Below are 20,405 nucleotides of genomic sequence, written 5' to 3'. Positions count from 1 at the left end.
AGGCCTCCCACACAGTGCTTGGCTTCTGAGAGTCTCAGGGGGAAGCCCTCATATCTGGTCTGAATGGGGCTGTGGCAACACAAGCACTGACCAAGGTCAGGCGGGCAAGCCAGGTGCATAGGAGAGAAGCCCACCACGCTCCACCCGCAGGGTCCTCTACCTGTTGGCCTCTCCTCCCTTCACCCCTGGGCCTTCCTAACAGGACCATTTCTAGGTGAGCCAGGGAGTGTCAAATCTGGTGGTGGCCTCTTCATACCCAGCAGGGATTGGCTTGGTGCCCTAATAGACCAGCAGGGCCCTGGAGGCCTCCAAGGGACAGACCCTGCTCCTGGCAGCGCTGGGGTAATTTCTCCAGAGAGTTGAGGTGTCTTGACACCCTGGACACTGGGCACCTGCCTGGCAGGCAGAGCTGCTGGCCCTGCCACCTGCAGAGGAACAGGCTGTGGGCTGGAAGCCATGCCCTTGTGTGCTGTCCTTGGGGAGGGGGTTACGGCATGAGTTGCTGCAGCTGATGAGCTCAGCAGGTGTTTACAAGGTGCTGGTGCAGTCGGCTGCTGCCAGGTTCCAAGTCCACTCTTCCTCTGCCCACCCTGCCCCTCCCACATGGTCCAGGACTTGCCCCCCTGGCCTTGGGCATCTGCCTCCCTTGGAGTGGAGACCCTTATGATGTCCCCAGCTTTCACTGTGTTCTGGACCTTGGTGGGGAGGGCTCTGTAGTGCCCGGTCTGCCCACCATGCCTGTCGGCAAGCAGAGCATGCAGGGTCCCTCACCCAGCCCAGGATGGAGGAGATAAGGATGGGGATTCTGGGGACAGGCTGCTGTCACTGGTGCTGGCTCTGCTTGTGTGCAGCACCACCTGCCAAGTGTCCTGGCCTCACTGCAGACACTGTGCAGAACAGAGACCCAGCACCTCGCTGACAGGTCAGTTTGGGAAACCCAATACCAGGGGCTTAAAATGGAGCCACATCAACAGATTGCTACTGCATGGCGCAGTTTTTAAAAATATGCTGCTTGTTTCTTTTTATGGTGGTAAAAATAACAGATGTTCATTTCAGAAAACACAGAGAAATATAAAGCCAAAAACTCCACCAGCAAAAGACCATTGCCATTAACAGAAGGGTCTCTTCCCTTCCAGCCCTATGGCTGGTCACTATGTTTGTGGGTGTGAGCCCTCCAGGACATTTCTCACATGGTCAGTGTTTGAAGACTCAGCTGTGAATTTCATCCCAGCAGGGCCTATCTCGCTTTACAAAGCTGGAAGTGAGACGAAGTTGCTCCTCTCCACGGACATTCAGGTTGTTTTCCACTCAGGACTGTTCTAACAAAGATGGCCTCATCTCTGTGGTTATTTTCCAGAATAAATTCTGAGCGTGAAATCACCAGGTTATAAGCGTCTGTGACACTTAACACACATGCCAGAGGGCACTGCAGCTTGGCTGAGTGAGTGCACCTCCTGCCACGGAGGTATGACCATGCCTCCCAACCTGCTGGGTCTGGGGCCTTCAGGCTGTGAAGATGTCCCAGTATGGGACCCTCCACCATCAGACTGCCCATTTCCTCTTCCGGGTTCCATGGCTTTCTTATACATGGCAGCTCTTATCCATCTGTGAATAATTTGGGGCGTGGGTGCCCCGAGGTGCTCAGCACTGCTGCTGACAAGCTGTCCTCAGGGGTCTGCTGCAGCAGCCACCCCATCCCAGCTGTGCTCTGTGCCAATCTGTGCACCTGGGTGACTATTCTAGGGTGAGAAGCACCGTGCTGGGCGGATTGCTGCTGCAGAGGTCTCCACTGGTGTCTGAAATGCCAGCCTCTCTGCTTTATGCTTGTCTCCCTTTTTCCTGTCCATCGTATCTGGCGCCTCCTGCTGCAGGACACAGTGCCAATTCCAGTGTCTCAGAGCTGCGCAGGCACATCACCGCACAGTTTCACTCCCTGGAGTGTGTGCAAAGGCGAGCTCTACTTTGGGACCCCCTACCAAGCTCTACCTTGGGTGTCTCAGGAGGCTGCACCAAGTGGTCAGCTCACTGCATCATCCAGGGGCTAGCCTGGGGGGGGGGTCTGCCACTACCCCATGGGCCTCTCCGTAAGGCAGCCCCTAGTGTGAGCAATGGAGATGGAGCCGTGATGTCTGTTACAGCCTGTGTGATATCTGTGACTTCTGCTGCGTGGGGGGGGGGGGAGCAGGGCCACTGGGGTCCTCCTTGCAGCTTGGCCTCCAGAGGGGGCTTTGTTCATTTTTTTCTTTCTAATGAACTTTAGAGACATTAAAAAGAAAACGAGTGGACTTTGCATGAAACCTTCCCAGGGTAGTCGGTGCATGCCTCTCCCATACTTACTCTAGTCGCAGGATGGGCGAGACCTTCTTTCTCTGCCCTTGGTACAGTTTTCTCTCTCTCTCTTTTTTTTTTTTTTGTTGAGACAGAGTCTCACTATGTTTCCCTTGGTAGAGTGCTGTGGCATCACAGCTCACAGCAACCTCAAACTCACGCACTCAAGTGATTCCCTTGCCTCAGCCTCCCAAGTAGCTGGGACTATAGGCGCCTGCCACAATGCCCAACTATTTTTTTGTTGCAGTTGTCATTGTTGGTTAGCTGGCCCGGGCCAGGTTTGAACCGGCCACCTTTGGTGTATGTGGCTGGCGCCATAACCACTGTGCTACGGGCGCTGAGCCAGTTTTCTCTTTTTCTCCATCTTCACCTGCACACATCCCTGGGCTAGAAGACAAACCCTTCCCACTGGGATATTTTTAACTCGTCAGCAAGCCCCCCAGGTCTTTGTTTTGCTTTGTTTCTGGTCTGGCCACCTCACCAAAGTCTGTGGCCTCCGGGTGCACCCTGGGGCTCTGAGGTCCTCAGTGAGTCTTTTGCCACCTGGACAATGGATTTATAGGCACCAAATAGGCTGTGCAGCCGTGACTGGGGCCTTGCCAGGGCCAGCCCCTGCCTACTTCAGGGACACATTCTCCCCATAGGTGTGCTGCCAGAGGCCAGGGTTCCCAGCTCCACCCAGGCTGAGGGAATCAGAATCCCTGGGCCTGCTCCCCCAGAAGCAGGTATCTATAGAAGGTCACTTGGGGGTCAGCCCTGAGCAGCCCAGTGGAGATGTCCCCATGTCTGGCTTTGAGCCCTTCCTCTCTCGGCACCGAGCAGCCCAGCCCAGGTCCCCTGATCCTATATGCTTATGGGTTTCCCCCTCCTGGCCTTGATGTAGTCCCCCAGCTGGGAAACAGGCCCAGATGCCCTCAAAGCTCTGTGCGGACAGTCCCCAGGGCTGAGGGCTTCCTTCCTCCCAGGAGTGAGGTGGAGACACTGCAGGAGACTCCCAAACAAGCCTGTCCAGGGTCGCACCTCACCCCTGCCCCAAGAGGGCCTGGATGCAGGGAGGTGGTGGCCAGTGGAAGATTCCTGAAAGCTCTCACCCCTCCACTGTCTGTTGGGCAAACTCACAGCTGCAAAATCCCACCCCCAGAGTCCCATGGGCTCCTGCCCACCTCCCCAGCCCCGCAGCCTGGGTGGTGGCCCATCCTGGCTGCCAGCAAGAGCTGGGACAAGCCACACCCACAGCCAGCTGTGCCCAGCACCTGTGTGTGGGAAACTCTGCAGAACCCAGCCCCTGAGAATGCAGCCCCTCTCCTCAGCCCTCTGCCAGCACCCAGCCCATGTGGAGAAGAGCTGCCTATGGTCACGTGAGACCCAGGTGCTTCCGTGGAGTGTCCCATCCCACTGAGGTCTGGCTCCTGTGCCCACCCCTGCCACGAGTTCTCTTCTGGGTCCAGTAGCCTTTGAGAGTGGGGTACTGCTCACTGTGCCCTGCACCCCATTTCAGCCCCCCACAGACATTCTTTATATCTCTGTCCCAACGCAATGTCCTGCTGTGCCCTGGGCCAGGCCCTGCCACTCGCTCAGGACCAGGGAGGGGATGGTCACCTGGAGGACAGGACCCCAAAGGAAGGCTTCTTTAGAGGGAGCGGCCTCTGGCACACCCTCGCAGTGGGCAGTGTGTGGCCAATGTTTGAGTCATCATGGTGGGTGGGTGGTCAGGCAGGAAGGCCTTGAGCCCCGGGAGCCCCTCTCTCCCCACTCTAGCTCCACCCAGTCTGCAAATGCCAGGTGAAGGGTGTGGTCCAAGGTTTCCAGAAGGAACAGAGGCAGGATTGGGCCTGGGGCTGCTTCCCCAGGCTCAAATGAAAGATGGACACAGGTTCTGGCAGAGGCTGAGGCCCCAGTACCAGAGAAACAGAGGGACAGACACCCTGGTAACTGGTGGCACTGGAAAGTGAATGGGCTACCTACTACCCGGGCAGCCAGATGGGGGAATCCAGACCAACTGAGAGGACTCCTGAATCCAGTGCCTGCCCACAGGGCCCACTACCTGGCTGCCCGGGGCCATAAGCAAAGAAAGGACAGAGCAATCCCCAGACACCCCCAAGCCCGCTCCGAGGCAGGCTGCCAGCAGTCACTCTCCGAAGCTGAACATCTCAGCTTCTTTCTCCTTCCAGAAGGCGAAGCTTCGGTCGATGTAGCCGCAGATGTCCTCGCTGTTGAAGCTGCCCCGCTGGGAGCCACCCCCCAGCCGCTGTGCTGTGGGCTCAGGGCCGCTGCTGGGGACGGCAACGTGCGGCAGGGTCCCCAGCAGGGTCAGGCCCGTCTTGCGTCCAGGCTCCGCATCCCAGGAGGGACCCTGGCTGGAGCCAAAGAAGCGGGCTTTGATGTCCTCGAAGCCGTCCGTCCAGGCTCGGCGGCCGGCGGCCACCTCATCAGTCACGGCCTTGTGGAAGGAGCGCACGGCTTCCCAGCCGTGGGTGCCCAGGTGCTCGAAGACCTCAAAGCACAGCAGGTGGCGCATCTTGCGCTCCTCAGCCGGCAGGTCGCACTCCAGGAGCTGGAAGTAACCCAGCATGAACAAGTCCAGCGACAGGCTACCATAGGGCACCGGCGCCCCGGCCACGTGTGGCAGGAACTGCTCGGGGGACAGGGGCCCGCAGGGCCGCCGGCTCAGCCGCCGCAGCTGGCGGCCGGGCACGTGCGCCATGATGGACTTCCAGCTGCCCAGCAGGCGCGTGATAATGCTGCGTTGCTGCCACAGGTGGCCCAGCTGGACCCCCTCGCCCAGCGGCGGCGGGGAGGACGGCCCGGGGCACCTGGCTGCCCCCTGTGCCTGGGGCTCCGCGCGGCGGGCTTCCAGGGTCCGGCAGGCTGCTGTCTTGAGGGCCGGGGTGCAGGCGGACTTCTTCCAGTGGCTGAGGAAGAGCATGACGATGCGCTCCTTCCTCAGGCTGGCGGGGTCCAGGCCAGGCCCAGCGCCGGCCTCCAGCGGGACCTCCTCACAGCTGATGCCTGAGTCGCTGGCCTCCTCTGCATCACCTGGGCCGGGCTCGCCCCTGGTTGGGCCACTGCAGGGCTTTGGGGGAGCTGGCCAGCAGCCTCTCAGGCACTGCCCAGTCTGGGTCCCCAGCCCGCAGGGGCTAGGCATGGAGCCACAAGGCAGGCCAGGGGCTGACTCGAAGTTGCCCCGCAGCGTCCGCACGGACACCCCCCACTCCTGGATCTCACGCTGGGCTTCACTCCAAGGGTGACTGGCCGGGGCCTCCCTGCGGGCATCCTGAGGATCCCGGGAGGCCGGCTTCTCCTCCCCCTGCACCAGCCCGTTCACACCCTTCAGCAGCAGGGACAGGCTGCGCACCAGGCGGGCGATGTGGCTGCACCAGAAGGGCAGGGGCTGCCCACCAGGCATAGCCTCCGAGGCCTCTGCAGAGCCTGTGGTTTCGGCCTTCAGGGCCATGGCCTCCATGGCCTCGGGTCCAGGTGCCCGGGGCAGGAAGTGGCTGTTAACAGTGATGCTGACCAGGGGCTCGGGCAGCAGGGCCTGCAGCTCAGCCGCCAACCGGCCCAACTCACTCTCGTACTCCTGACAGCGGCGCCGAAGCTGCAGGTCTGCAATCTGCTTCTCCAGGTACACCAGGTCGTCCTCGGTCAGCAGCTCCCCAAAGGGGCCCAGGATGGCCTGGTGGGTCTGTGAGTACCGCCAGGCTGCCTGCTGCATGGGACCTGAGCTCCAGCCACTGTCCTGGCGCAGGAAAGCAGGGTCAGCCAGGCCTGGTCCATACCCCATGCCCAGGTGGGAGTATGCTCCTGCAGACACAACCCCCCTGGGCATGGCTGGCCAGCCCCTGGTCCAGAGTTTGAGACCGGAGAGGGGCAGCTTTCCCCTCAAAGAGGTAGAGGTGCCCCTACATCTTTCCTAATCCCTCCATATCTGCTCCATGTTTAATTATCAGGGTCTCCTAGCTCCTTCCTGCCAACTCTGGTTCTGTGGCTGGACGGCAGCCCCAGAGGGCATGTACCCTCACCACGGGGTGATGCACACTCACCCCACCAGCACCTTACCCTGTCGCCAGATAGCAGCTGCTGTCCTGAGCAGTGTCCAGCCCACGAGGGTCCACAGGGGACACCCAGGCTTTTGCCAGGCTGGGACTGAGCCAAGAACCCCAAACTCTGAACCCCTCGGCCTACTCATGCTCCAGGGCTCTGAGGTCTCGGCACCAGGACAGATCCTTGGGCCTTGCCCCAAGGTCTGACTCAAAGGGGCATCCCAACCGGGGCAGAGGCCCCTGCACTGCGCTGCCCTCCACCTGTAGGCTTCCAGCCCTGACAGGCTAGGACAGGCTGAGCTGTCAGAGGGGGCTGTCCACGGTGAGGGTGGAGACATGAGTTGCAGTGTGCAGTAGCTGTGAGCCTCCTCTGGCAGCAGGAATGTGACGTCCTGGTGCAGCTGAGGGGCAGGACTTTCACTCTGAGTGATGTTAAAGAATTTTAAAAGCTGCATGTGGCTGGTATCACTGTGCTGGTTAACGCAGCTCCAGACCATGGCAACAAAATTGTCAGCCTCTAAGGGTAGATTCTAGAACTACTGACTGAGCACACTGTGGGCAGGAACCTGTGAAAGTCCCAGATAAACCACAGCCCTGCTCTGCTCAGATCTCAACAGACCCCGAGGCCTTACAGAGGTGGGACAGTATCAGCCAGTTTCCTCTTTAGCCTCACCTCCACCCACCATCCCGTCATTCACTCCCTCTTCTGTGGGACTGTCCTCCTGCTGGGCTCCCTCAGGCCAACCTAGTCATGCCCCAGGACCTTTGCACTTGCTTCTGCTGCCCCCAATTCCCCCAAGGCTCCTCTTCCCTCACTTCCTCTGGCCCTGCTCAAGGTCACTTCCCCCAGAGGGTGCTCCTGAGCACCTAGCTATCAGCTCCTGTGTCTACACTGCTCTGCTTCTTGACATAGCAGTAGGAATCGCACCACCTACATGCCTGGGTGTCCTTCCTACTAACCCCTGTGTTCCCAGTTGGAGTCTAAGCCCCAGGAGGGGAAGGCTTGCCCTTCATTGCCCAGAACAGTGCTCGGCACAAAGTGGGTGAGAGATTCAAAGCCGTTACGTGAAAGCATGCGTGGGACCCACACCGCCTCAGCAGGTGAAGGGGCACATTGCCTGAGGTCCTCTGACTGGGGTCAACTCCATCTTCTGGCAGAAGCAGCTGAGGCCACAGGGGAGTGTGATACCTGGTCTCAGGTTGGGTCTGGGTTCTGGGAGCCCCACCTTCCACTTCCACCTGCCTGGATCAGCCTCCCGTCTCCTTCTCCCCCCTGACCCCCTCCCTACCTGGGCCTCAGAGGCCTGGTCCTTGCCCAGGCGTGCCTGCAACTGCCGTACCATCACCTGCCGCTTCCACTCAGGGATGGGCCGGCCATGCTCGTCCCGTGTGGGCACCAGCCCATCGATGTCGCCCGAGGGCAGCCCATCCAGCTGCAGCATGGCCAGGCCATCAGGGGTGTCTCCCACCACAGCCATCTCTGCACCCTGTGCAGATAGGGGTTAGGGGTGGGTCACAAAGGCCCAGAGGGACCCCGGACATCTAGTGGAGGGGAGGCTATGGCAGGGGGTTGGCTCTGCTCAGGGTGCACAAGCAACATCCTGAGAGGATAAGGCAGGAGCCACAGTTAGCACCCTGCCCCCTTAGCCCCCAGCCCCATGGTATCTCTGTGGGGCCCACGTGTTGGGGGGATTGCTGGCTGAGACAGGCAACCAGAGATTCTCCCCCTGCCCTGTATATGGCCTAGAAGAGGTTGCCCAGAGCATACCATGTTCATGGGCAAACTTGTTCTCAGAACAGCTACACAGAGTCTTGTGGCTATTTCTGGGCTCCAGGACTTGTCAGAGCTTTTAATATGCTATGTGCACCCCAGCTCTCCAGGAGGGCCAGTGGGCCAGTGCCATGTGGCATTTCCCAGAGTCACACAGAACATCTCAGGGGCTGAGAATTCCCAGGACCTATTCAGGGAAAGACTGGGCTGAAATCTAAGGGCCCGGTGCTGGGGGGTGTGGGGGAGGCTTCTTACAGCCAGTCCTGGGCCAGCTGGGATTCCCTAAGGAGGTGGGTGGTGGGCTTCAAGCTCACCCTCCCCATGGATGGCTGCTGCTCTGTGCTGTGATGGCAGCCACGCTGGGGGAGGGAGTGTCCCTGAGTTCAGAGGTCAGAGTCAGGGGCTTAGGCTGTGGTGGCTTTCTGGGATGGCAGAGAAAGGCCCACATTTTCTATGACAGCTGCTCTGCCTGAAATTCCTACCTCCTCAGTACTCAGAATATCTTCGAAAGCCATCCAGAGTCACCCCAGGTAGCAAGGCTGGGGCCACCTGTCAAGGACGGCCCTGGCTGTGCTGGAGGAGCCTGCCCTAGGTCCGCAAGAGGTCTCACTGGGAAGCTGGTGGGGAGCCTTGGAGATGGGGATGGAGGGGCTTGGGGGACGCACCGTCGGGGCAGCTGTGGCCGTGCTGGAGACCCTCGGGGGTGCTGTACAGGTCATCTGCTCCCTCGGCGGAGGCTGGTCAGGCTGGCCAGGCCAGGTGGGGCTGAGCGATGTGGCTGCTGAGAGGAGGGGGAGCTGGGGTGGCAGGGAGACCCTGGGCCTGGAGACAGAACCTGCCTCCTGAAGGGGTACTGTAATGGGTAGTAACCCCACTCAGCCTGGCCTGAGAATGCCCCGGGGGCCTGCAGGACCTTTGTCAGGGTGTCAGTGGGGCTTGCCCCAGCCTGGCTGATCCTGCATCTCACCCATTCCTGCCATGGCTGCTCCTGGACCCTCCTACAACTCCAGAGAAGTGTGGGGGTGGATGACCTGGGTTCTGGGCCTAACTCACCCTGCCAGGCCCCAGTGCAGATACATATCCCAGTGCCATAGCCCTGAGGTAAGGCACACATTGCACCACAATCAGGCAGTCGCACACAGACACCCACACAGATACGCATATACACAGAGACACACGTCTACACACAGGGCACACACATACAACCCACACACAGATATGCATATACACACAGACACACACTTACACACAACATACATACAACCCACACACAGATATGCATATACACACATGTATACACACAACACACAGACACACACAGATATGCATATACAGAGATGCATGTGTACACATAGATATGCATATACACACAGACACACATGTACACACAACACACATACACAGATACCCACACACAGATATGCACATACACACGTGTACACAGAACACACAAACACATACAGATACTCACACACAGATATGCACATACACACGTGTACACACACACACACTGATACAGCCCTCACTGCATGCAGTACCTGTTGGTATTTTCACACTATTCCATCCCCTTTAATTGTGATAAATACTGGTTATGATCCCTGCATGGGTGGTGACCTGCAGTTTGAGGGCCAACCCTGCCCCTCCCCACCCCAGCCACAGGCCCTGGTCACCGACCTGCTGAGTCTCAGGACCAGCAGCTGGTCTGGAGGGGCTTGGGCCCCACCCCAGTCTGGCCTGGCCTCTGGACAAGCTGCAGTGATATAGAGCCCTTTGTAGGCAATGTTAATCCCGCCTCTACAAGGCAACGCAGACACCAAGAAACCTGGGAGAAGGTGGGGAGGAGGGTGACGGGAGAGATGACCTGGTGCCTGGAGCCTGGTGTCAGCAACCCACCCCACCCCAAGGACCTCACACTCAGGCCAGTCCTGCTGGAGGTACACTCACGGGTGGGGTTCCCGAGCCCCGAGCCCCCTCTTCTTCCTTCCTCCAGGGAGTGCCTCACGGCCGACAGCGGGGGAGGAGGGAATGGTGGTGGTGGGGGCGTCATCAGGAGTGGCACCTAGGGGTGGACAGTCCTGGTCAGTGGACCCAAGTGGGCCTCTGTCTCAAGGCCCCCTTCAAGGGCCTGATTTGGGCTCCTCGAAGCTCCATCCAGTGGGTGAGCCTGGCCTACGCCATGCATGGGCTCCCAGCTATGCCCTGTGCGTATCTGCCCCCATGCACACTGGCGACCATGGCACCCAAACACCCTTGCTCTCAGGTTCAGTGCCCTCTGTCTGGATCACCCCCCAGGCCACCTCCCCAGGGCCACCCCACCTCAAGATCTGGCTCAGGGGCTCTCCCTGGAGACCTCTCCTCAGCCTAGGAGGATGTGTGCGCGCGCACACACAGGCATAAGTGCTTATCCTCCTGCATACATCCCCTCCCCAGCTGTCCCTCAGGTCTATGTTGGGACCCATCTGGAGCCCCCACCCTGTCATGGGCCTGTCAGTGACCTAGAGGTGGACAGCTTAGTGAGAAACCTCCCCACATGTGCCTATCAGCTGAGGGCACAGGTCATCTTCAGGTGAGGACTCTGACACTCCTGACCCCAACCCCAGCTCCTGGCCTGCCCAGCAGCCTTTTTGGAGAGCAAGTCTTTAGGGTAGTCAGGGCTGCCTCTGTCCTCTCTCAAACTGTGGCCAGTGGGTGGCCCCCAGTCTCTGAGGGGAGCAGGTGCAGACTGTGGGCCACAAGCATGGACCTCTTCTCAGAGACTTTTAAGCAAGGTCCATGGGGCTGTGACCATACCTCAGATGGGAGGTGCTGTGTGAGGACCCACCAGTGTCCAGGCTGGGAAGGACCAGGACTGGGATCTGGCCGGGGTTACCCTTCCTGGGCCTCCCTCCCCAGAGCTGCCTGGAAACAGAGGCCACCAAGATCAGCCTTGGGGACCCTGCAGCTCCAGGGGCACCCTGCCCCCATCTTGGCCACGTTTAGGGCAGGGCATAAACCCAGCCTTGACCAACACCCCTATTCTCAGGTACTGACCTCTGGTTGTCAGAAAGGGCCCTTGACCTGAAGGTCACCGGGACTGCCCTGCTTGGCCTCAGCGTCAGGTCAGTGGGAACTGAGACTCCTAATTGCCCCACGGCTGTGAGGGAATCTGTGAGGCCTGCAGGATGCTCTGACCACCAGTGCTGTGAGCAGCTGGGTGCACATGCCTCCTGCTGCCCCACTGTCTCTACTTGGCGGAGAGAAATGCTTCAGGAGGATACTCAAACTGTCCCCCCAGGACCCAGAGCCAGGCTTGCTGCCTTTGGGTTTAAAGCTGAGAGTTGGAGGCTGGCTTGACCCTGCCATGCCCAGGATCCCAACTGCACCATCTGGCACGGAGCTGCCCAGGGCTTGTTCCCAGCTAGCAGGGATGCACACGTACTCCCTCTGAGACCCCATCCTGCCCCTCCCTCCAGTGGGCACTGGGAGCTGGCAGGAGCCCCGGGCAGGGTCGAAGGCCTGGCGCTATCAGCTGACACAGGATGTATGACCTGGGGTCAGCACCCCCACTGCCTGCTCCAGTGCTCTGCTGTTCTGTCTTGAGTCCCTAGTCCTTGTTCTGCCTGGGCCTGCATGAGGTGACACCACCCTGCCTACTCAAACCCTGGCTGCCCTCGTCCTCTCTTGTTCAGGGCTAAAGTGGTTCAGTCCACTCCCCCTCCACTGGCAGAGGCTGTGAGGCCCCAAAGCCGTAGGCACAGGGAAGGGGACACAGACCCAAACCCTGTCAGCCCCCACGCACCTGGCTCCTTCCAGGAATCTGTGCCCACAGTCCAGGAGCCTGGGAGCACGGCAGGTTGGAGAGTGTCTGCCTGGCCTCTAGCCCGGGAGGAGCGTGGAAACAGACACAGGCGGCTGAGCACGGGGAGCTGTGGCCATCCTGGGCTGTCGGGGGCTGTTGAAGCTGCCGCCCCCGGAGTGGGAGGTGTCACATTAATATTTGAGAGCTAAGGTGTCAGGTGGCAAGGCGGACGTGGCTGGGTGTAGGATCCCTTACCACAGCCCTGTCACCTCACAGTGCAGAGGCTGGGGAGGGGACCCTCCAGGGAGAGAGAGGAAGACCTGAGATCTCTGGGCCACATGAGAAAAGAAACCACCCAGAGGAATCCTGCACCCTCACCAGTATGGCTCCCAGGGCATGGAAGAGGAAGCTTAGGCCTAGAGGATGAAGGGCTTTCTCAAGATCCCATTGCTGTGACACAGCAGAGCTACAGTCGAGTTTCCTGGCTCACTGGGTCCATGCTGTGTCCCTGGCACGCCTGGCTGCTCCCTGGGGGAAGTGATCCAGATGTATGAGGAGCCTGGGCTCAGTGGCTCTCAGCTGAGACACAAACCTACTGTGGGCACCAGTCACCCGGACCCAAATCACACCACCTGGGACTTGGGGACCCCCACAAAACATGAGGCATGCTCCCCACTATCCATTCCACTTCCCACTTCCTTCCCCCCACTCCCCACTTCCTTCCAGAAGGAAGTCTTCTATCTTGGACTCAGAAGACTTGTGTCTTCCTTGACACTCTTGCTGACTTAGGAGCTTTTAGCCAGGTGGAGTCAAACCCCCACCAGATGGGCTGGCCACTAATAGCTGGACAGACAGAGAGGGCTGAACCCTGGGTCGGCCCTGAAAAGCAGCCACCCTCCTGCCCCATACTGTTCCCTGCCCAGCCAGGACCAAGTTATGAGCCTGACAGGGGCCTTTCCTGCCACCCACATCCTCCCCTCCTGGTAGCCCCCAGCCTTGCCCACTGAATTTGCTGCTAGAGGGGAAGGGTAAGAAGCCCCACACCTCTATTCAAGCAGGGGGCTCAGCTGGGTTGGCAGCAGCCCCTCAGCTAGGGAAGACAGAAAGGCTGGTCTGGGCCCAGGGGAACGAACTCTGGCCCAGCAGCACCAGTGGCCCAGGGACCTCACATCACCCCTCCTATCCTGGGCCTGACCCTGCTCTGCTCACTCCTCGGAAACATGAAGTCCTGAGGGGTCACCCTGAGCCTCTATGTCCAGAGTTGCTGGAAAGACTGGATCATGGAGAGCACCTGGCAGGGCCTTGGTGCCCTGTGGCCACTGTCAACATGGCTGTGGTAAAGGATCTGCTAAGTCTCAGCAGGGGTGAGAAGTCCTCCCAGGCCATGGGCACAGCCAGGTCCCTGCCTCCCATGTCTGTCCCTGAACTGTCAGTGACACCCCAGGGATCTGCATCTTGTCCTTTGGGGTCCAACAGTCGGGCATGTGCTGCCCTGAGTCCCAGCGTGGGATGGCTGCACAGAGGTCAGCAGTCACGATCTGTGGTTATAGCTGGCCCATGCCTGCTGTAACCCTGTGTTTTTGGTGAGATCTGAGTGTTACTGTGTCTGCCATGCATTATGCATCTGGGGTTGCAGCAGCGAGCCGGGTTACAGGCCTGTAATGCCACCCGGGCCAAGAAAATCATGACCCACAGATGCCTGCTGGACACCAACCGCCACAGCTGAGATTCAGTTATTGGCCGGGCCCCACTCCTCCCCGAGGGAGAAGGCTGCCCAAGGAGTCCCCGGTCTTCGCTGGGCCTCGGCTTCCCCATTTGTAAAATGAAAGGGTCTAGGGCAGCGGTTCTCAGCCTGGGGGTCAAGACCCACGGGAACTGTATTAAAGGGTCGCAGCATTAGGAAGGTTGAGAACCACTGGTCAACGGCCTCTCTGGCCCTGGAGGAGGGAAACTAGCCTGTCCAAAGGGCCCAGCACAGGCAGGAGCCCACGGAGATGGGGGAGAGAAACATCTCCCTCAAAGCAAGGTTCCTCACTCCTGTCTCATGGGTGAGGAAACGGGGGCTCAGAGACGGTCAGCACCTCCCAGTACCACATGCCTGGGGCAGCAGCCCCAGCCGGGGGCAGGGTGTGAGCAGGAGCCCTGGGCACCACAGGAGAGCTGAAGCCTCTGCCCCTGTCCATAGAGGGCCACGCTCACCATCTGGAGTTGTCCTTCCCGCTGCTGCTTCCAGGCTAGCAGGGGGTGGGGCTGCCTCCATGGCCCTTCCTACCCCTCCCCACCCAGGTCTTCGAGATCCAGTCCCCAATTGTGCAGAGCGGTGCCTGAGGCCCAGGGAGGGGCAGGGCCTCGCCTGGGGAGTGGGTACAGCCAGGTCCCACAGACCCAACCCAAATGTGACACTGAGGGAGGTGCCACCCACAGGGTAGGCCTCAGCACTGACTTTCCAGCCTTGTTCCCCAAGCTTCCTCTCTTGGGACCCACAGATCCCCTGGGAGCAGATACAGGATGTGGTGTCAGGAGAAAATAATGGATTTCATCACCTCCTCCGGGGCCAGCGTGGGAAGAGGCCAGAGCAGGGGACCTCTGCGTATTGCGTTCCCATCAATATTGCATCAGGCACGCAGCCTCCTCCACCCTGCCAGCCGGCAGCTGACAGCCTACCCCCTGCAGAGAAGGGGGGGCCTGGAACGTGAGGCAGGTGGCCTGGAGGGGGGACAGCTTCAGCAGTGGCAAGAGACTAACACCCCTGCTATCCCTGGGCTCCCCTGGGAGGGGATGGAGAGGCCTGTGTGGTGTGGACCCTGAGCTCCCACATGGGCTCTGAAAGCTGCAAACCAAGGGGCCTAAGAGGCCAAGGGTTTGGGTTTTGTGAGCTGACGGGGTGGGGGTGGGGGTGGAGTGCAGGAAGGGGCCAGAGGAGGGAAGGAGGTAGCTTAGCCTGACATGACCTGTTCTGCCCCATACTGGGTCTGGGGGTAGAAGCCAGGGACCCTGCCTGGATAGAAAGCTCAGGCCGGGGGACCCTAGCATGGCTGGGGTGGGGACAGGGATAGGAACCCCAGGGAATCCAGGCAGGACCTTGCAGCAGGCACTCACAGGTGTCCTACCTACCCCTGATCTCAGCTACCATCCAGGGTGGTGGGGCCCAGAAGGACTCATGAAGGCCACGGCTGACCTCAGTGACTGCTCGGGAGCCTGGATGAGCCAGGCTCCATCTGCCAGGGCAGGAACCCACCCAGTCCCAGCATTTCTCCAAGCCCAAGCCAAGAGGACAACCTTTTACTAAACAATAACCCATCGAACATTTAGTAAGTAAATAATTTAGTAAATAGATGACTGCAAGCAGTAACTGAATTCTAGTTCCTGAAACTGCTACACCAGGACAAAACCAGGGTGCAGTTGAGCTCCTGGGTCCACCCGAGCTGCCCCTGCATCGCTGGGGCCAGGTGTGGGTTTCAGTCCATGGCAACGAGAGGCTCTCGGTGGTGGCAGCGGGAAGACCGTCCAGCAGGCCTCAGGGCTAGGGAGTTCTACGGCTTTGCCTCAGTTGCCCCTGGACACCCTGAGGGGCACCCCAGGAAAGAGGAGGCATAGCAGCCCCTCTGTGAAACCAGGTGGGGGCATCACCTTCTGGGCTCTGCACCCTCACCCAGAAATGGGGTCTGGGTAGTCCCAGGTCATCTGCCAGCAGCCATGACCACTAAAGCAAAGTGTGGCCTAAACTGGGGTAGGTTGGAACAGACTTGTCACGGAAACTACGTTGGGCCTGAAGTAGGAGGGGACGGACACAGGAGCACTCAGGGACATGCCTGGCTCCACCCTCCCCCACCCATTCCCTCCTCTGCCCCCATCCTCCTTCCCCTACCCTCACCCTCCCTCCCATCCCCTGTCCTCCTGCTTCCATCTGTCTGCCTATCTGGCCATCTGGCCATCCGTTCCTCTGATCATTCAGCAAACATTTGCTGAGCCTTATCATGTGCTAGGGGCTGGGGAACATCGAGACAGGCATGATCCCTGTCCTCACGGGTGGGAAAATGGGCTTCAAGAGGTGGCAGGTGTGGAGGGGTGAGTCGGGGCCAGACCTGCTGCCTTCTGGGCAGCTGTGGGGGTGCAGGGCTGCTGGCCTTGAGTCACTTCTGTGAGGATTTAAGCCCTGCTCTCAACCCAGGGCATCTCCAGTCTGACATATGGGTTCCACCCAAGAGGAACCCTAGCTGTGGAGGCTCCCACATCACAGGCACGGTTTCTGCAGCCCAAGACCAATGTGTACCTTGGCCAAGTTCTAGCCACAAGCTCTACCCTGGTCCTGGCCGTAGCTCTGATTCCATTCCTGTCCCAGCCTCTGTCACAGCCTTTTTCACTGCACCTGTCCCAGCTCCTGTTCCTGTCACAGTCCCTGTCATGGTCCTTGTTATGGCCCTGACCTGCTTCCTACCACCCCTAGTGTTGTGCCCACCTGAGGGCTTGTGGTGTTGGCTCAGTCCTGCCCAAGCCCTTGCCCCTGGCCATGACATAGTGTAGGAGGGGTACGCCGTGAGTTTTCCAGCTGACTGGGCTGCAGGTTTGTAGTACACCCCATACACCTCCAGAACAGATGGGGACCTCCGCCTTACCGGCCGCGCCAGCTCCTTCAGGTAGCGAGCACAGTCCTGGTGTCCATGATACTCTGCCAGGTCTGCTGTCGTGTAGCCATCGTCATCCTGCAGGGAGGGGTCCACATGGTGGGAGACGAGGGTCTGGCAGCACTGCAGGGAGGAGGGCACATGTGTGACCAGCCAAGACTCAACAGTCACCAATTGGGGACAAGGCCACCAATGGGGCTGGCTCCACACAGGGGCAGGTCTTAAATCCGGGCCATGGGCCCCAGAGACCCGCCCAGGAGCCCTGAGCCTTGCCCGCAGCCAGTCTGGGTCCCAACAACACCAAACACTGCTCATGCTTAGGCAGCAGACACTAGGGCCCCGACATGCCAGGGCACGGGGGCACACAGGGGTTCATTCTCCAAGGGCACAGCTGGAAGCAGGCAGCAGAGCAGGTCTCAGCCATGCAGCCAGATGTGACCTGGCCCTTGGCACTACAATGCCCTGGGCTTTCAATTCAGAACCAGTGTTCACTGTTACATGTACAATGACCTGGAGGTCCAGGTCCTTGCTCACACCACAGCCTGGCTCTTTCCTGGGCCTGGCCTAGCCCCCTCCAGGGGTTCTGGCCCCAGTTCCTCCATGAGGGTCTACACTGGCCCTCCCAGCTCTAGTTCAGGACTGCACTGAGGCCATTCACCCCATGCTCCTCAACCTGAGGGTGGGGACTGCCTGTCCCCCTCCCAACTGGCTCTTGTGATGGGAATTGGGAAGAAAGGAGGGGATCTGGGAAAGGCAGGGGTCTGTGGGACGGGAAGGCTGCTGTAACTTGGGCCATGAAGAATTCAGGTAGGAGGGGGCCTGCAAGGATCATCGTGTGACTTGCTCAGTGCATTCTTATGCTCTAAGTATTTCTGTGTCTCCCCTACAATTCCCAAGAAACACAGAAACAAACAAGTTAGTTGAAGTTTTTGGTTCCCTAAACTGTGTGCCTGTGGCTCAAACCCTCTTCTGAGGCTCGGCCAGCTGTGCCTGTCATCTTAGGGTTACACTGAATTAAACTAAAAAGTTGTGAGACCCCAAAGGAAACCTCTTCTCCCCTCTAGACCACAGGTGCCTCACCTGTATGTGATTAGCTGGCTCAGCGCCCATAGTACAGTGGTTAGGGCGCCAGCCGCATATACCGAGGGTGGCAAGTTCAAACCCGGCCCAGGCCAACTAAACAACTGCAACAAAAAAATAGCCAGGTGTTGTGGTAGGCACCTGTAGTCCCAGCTACTTGGGAGGCTGAGGCAAGAGAATCGCTTAAGTCCAGGAGTTTGAGGTTGTTGTGAGCTGTGACGCTACAGCACTCTACTGAGGTCGACATAGTGAGACTCTGTCTCAAAAAAAAAGGATGTGATTAGCCTCCACCCTCCCAAAGAGGGTGATGGACAGAAGACAGGCTGAGAGGTATCACCATGGCCAGAACCCAGCATCGGGGTCCAGGGGAACCCGACCTTAACCTGGCTCTATGACTTTCTGACCAGTGGACTGGGACCAACAGATGAACCTGTCTGCAAAGCCAGGACGAGAGCACTGACCTATGGCAGACACACCAGTCCCCCAGCCCTGCTCATGACACCCCACTGTCTAGCCAGCAGGTAGGATCATCATGATTTCAGGGGTGAAGGACCTGTCCTGGGGGAACGCAAGTAGTCCTTCTCAGGTGGGCTTCTCTCCCCCCTCCTCCTGCCCTGAGTGCTGCCAGCACCTGGAACCCATGGTCTGAGGACCGGCCAGGGTGCCACCAGAGGGTGGGCAGAAGGTTGTTGATGTAGGTCTACAGGACAAGGCCAGAACCTCAGGCCTCTGATGTGCTGCTCAGAAACCTAAGTCGGGTGCCTGTAAGCCAGTGAGTTAGGCGCCTGCCCCTCTGGCAGGGTGTGTTCCTCAGGCCGGTGCTGCCTCCACAGGGTAGGTGTCCCAGGCCCTGCACCCACGCCACCTCTGACACAACCACACAACTCTGCTGTGGCGCAGAGGCAGCCCCAGAGGGCAGGTAAATGCCGTCATGGCTGTGCGCCTGTACATTTTATTTTGGGGCATTGACATTTTAACTTCATATAAGTTTTATATGTCATGAGATATTATTCTTCTGGCATTTTCCCTAGCCACTTAAGAGGATGAGAACTATTTTTGGCTGCGGAGCCAGGCAGTGGGCCAGGATTTGCCAGCACGTGCCCACCCTGGCCCAGAGGGCTATGGGGAGGCAGGAACAAGATGATGTCCCAGAGGTTCTTGGTGTGGCCGAGGAGGCAGGACCCACAGGTCAGATGTTCACAGAGCTCAGGTTGGAATAGGGTGTGTGTGTGTGTGTGGGGGTGTCACTGGAGCCAGGCCCTGGAGCAGGCACCAGGGCTCAGTGAGCAAACGCCTCTGGGATGAAGGTGTGGGGGGTGTCCCAGGTGAGGCCATCTCAGGGGATAGGAGGCCAAGTTGGGTGAAGGGCACCACAGGGTCTGCCGGAGCCTGGGGAGAGGCAGAAGCTGTGGAGGAGGGGAGAATGGAGGGTTAGGCCCGGCCCCAGAAGGTGCTAGGGAGATAGGGCACAGCAGCCATGGGGGGGGGGGGGGAAGAGAACATTCCATGGGGAGGAGGGACAGATGCCATCACTGCTGGGATTTGTGAGCAGAGGGTGGGCGGTGACAAAGTCTGAGTCTGAAAAAATGTGTGCAGTGGCCACACACCAGCAGGAAAACAAGTAAGCAGGAGGGTCCACACATGGAGTTACTGTAAGAACCACCTCCCTAAAACCACCACAGAGTGAGGAATGACTAGGCTAGATGTAGAAAAGGCAGTGGGGAGGGGGTGGGGTGTGAGCCCAGCACGCAGAACTGCCTTCCCTCCAAGAAGCCTTGGTATGGAAGGATGTAAACCCCAGCTATTCTTTCAGCAGCCTTGGGGGACCAGGGAGACCAAGAAACGGTGGAGGCTTTGGTTAATCGCTTTCCACTGCAGGCTAAATGTTCCACCTTCAGAGAAAGCAGAAACCAGAGGCAAGCCAGCCCTCTGGCTTCTGTCTGGAGGTGGTCCAGGGAACCTCCAGCCTGGGATGTGGATGAAGAGAATCAGTTATAATGTTCTGCCCATGGACAATAAAAATCACAAGTGCAAGGAAGTACAATACCATAAGTGAGAAGCAGAAGATTCAGCCCATAATGAAACAGATCCACAAAGCACCGAGAACCAACAGATGATAAAACAACGATGTTTACTACTTTCAAATAAGTAAAAACCAAAGTTGACAATCTGGGCATGAATTATAAACTATAAAAATCACAGTAGATTGAAAAATGACTAATTAGGTCTGGAGCAGAAAAAACACAAAGTTAAGAACTGAAGCTGAAGACTTAGTAAACAGAAAATTGACTGAAAGAAGCAATCCAGAAAACGGAGAGAGAAAAATGAAAACAGAAAACCCGGTAGATACAGGAAGGCCCAAAATACATGTCACACTAACCCCTGAAACTCAGGACACCCAGAGTGGATGGAGAGTCAACATCCAAAGAGCTGTGCGGGTTAGAATAGGTGAGACAGCCCACCGCACAAACTCCAGAAGCCCACCAATCCCAAGTTAGATGAATAAAGAGCCATCCACCACTGGTCATCTCACAATGAGATGTGGTGACCAAAGCAAAAGTAAAAGAGAGAACTTCAAAGCGCAGCCCAGCAGCTCACTTCCGGGAGTAACCACAGACACCAGAAACCAATGAAGGATATTTTCAAAACACCAAAGGAGGCTCGGAGCCTATAGCTCAACGGGCTAGGGCGCCAGCCACGTACACCTAAGGTGGCGGGTTCGAATCCCCAGCCCGGACCCGCCAAACAACAATGATGGCTGCCACCAAAAAATAGCCGGG

The 20,405-nt window shown here is 58.6% G+C and overlaps 1 protein-coding gene across 1 annotated transcript in view; it reads right to left on the bottom strand.

Moving 5' to 3' along the window:
• Nucleotides 1–4,456: 4,456 nt before the first annotated feature.
• The window catches only part of ESPNL (espin like), a 32,960-nt gene continuing 17,011 nt past the window's right edge, over nt 4,457–20,405 (bottom strand). The window contains exons 5-9 of the mRNA XM_003798237.2: nt 16,537–16,668; nt 10,087–10,201; nt 8,808–8,920; nt 7,661–7,858; nt 4,457–6,067 (exon numbers count right to left, since the gene is read on the bottom strand). Coding sequence (XP_003798285.1) covers nt 4,457–6,067; nt 7,661–7,858; nt 8,808–8,920; nt 10,087–10,201; nt 16,537–16,668 — 2,169 coding nt within the window. The remainder of the gene's footprint in view (nt 6,068–7,660; nt 7,859–8,807; nt 8,921–10,086; nt 10,202–16,536; nt 16,669–20,405) is intronic.

Source organism: Otolemur garnettii, unplaced genomic scaffold, assembly GCF_000181295.1.
Source record: "Otolemur garnettii isolate 467f Iridium unplaced genomic scaffold, OtoGar3 scaffold00133, whole genome shotgun sequence".
Classification (NCBI taxonomy): Eukaryota; Metazoa; Chordata; class Mammalia; order Primates; family Galagidae; genus Otolemur; species Otolemur garnettii.
Note: the sequence above shows the minus strand (reverse complement) of the source record. Positions and strands in the feature narration are given on the sequence as shown.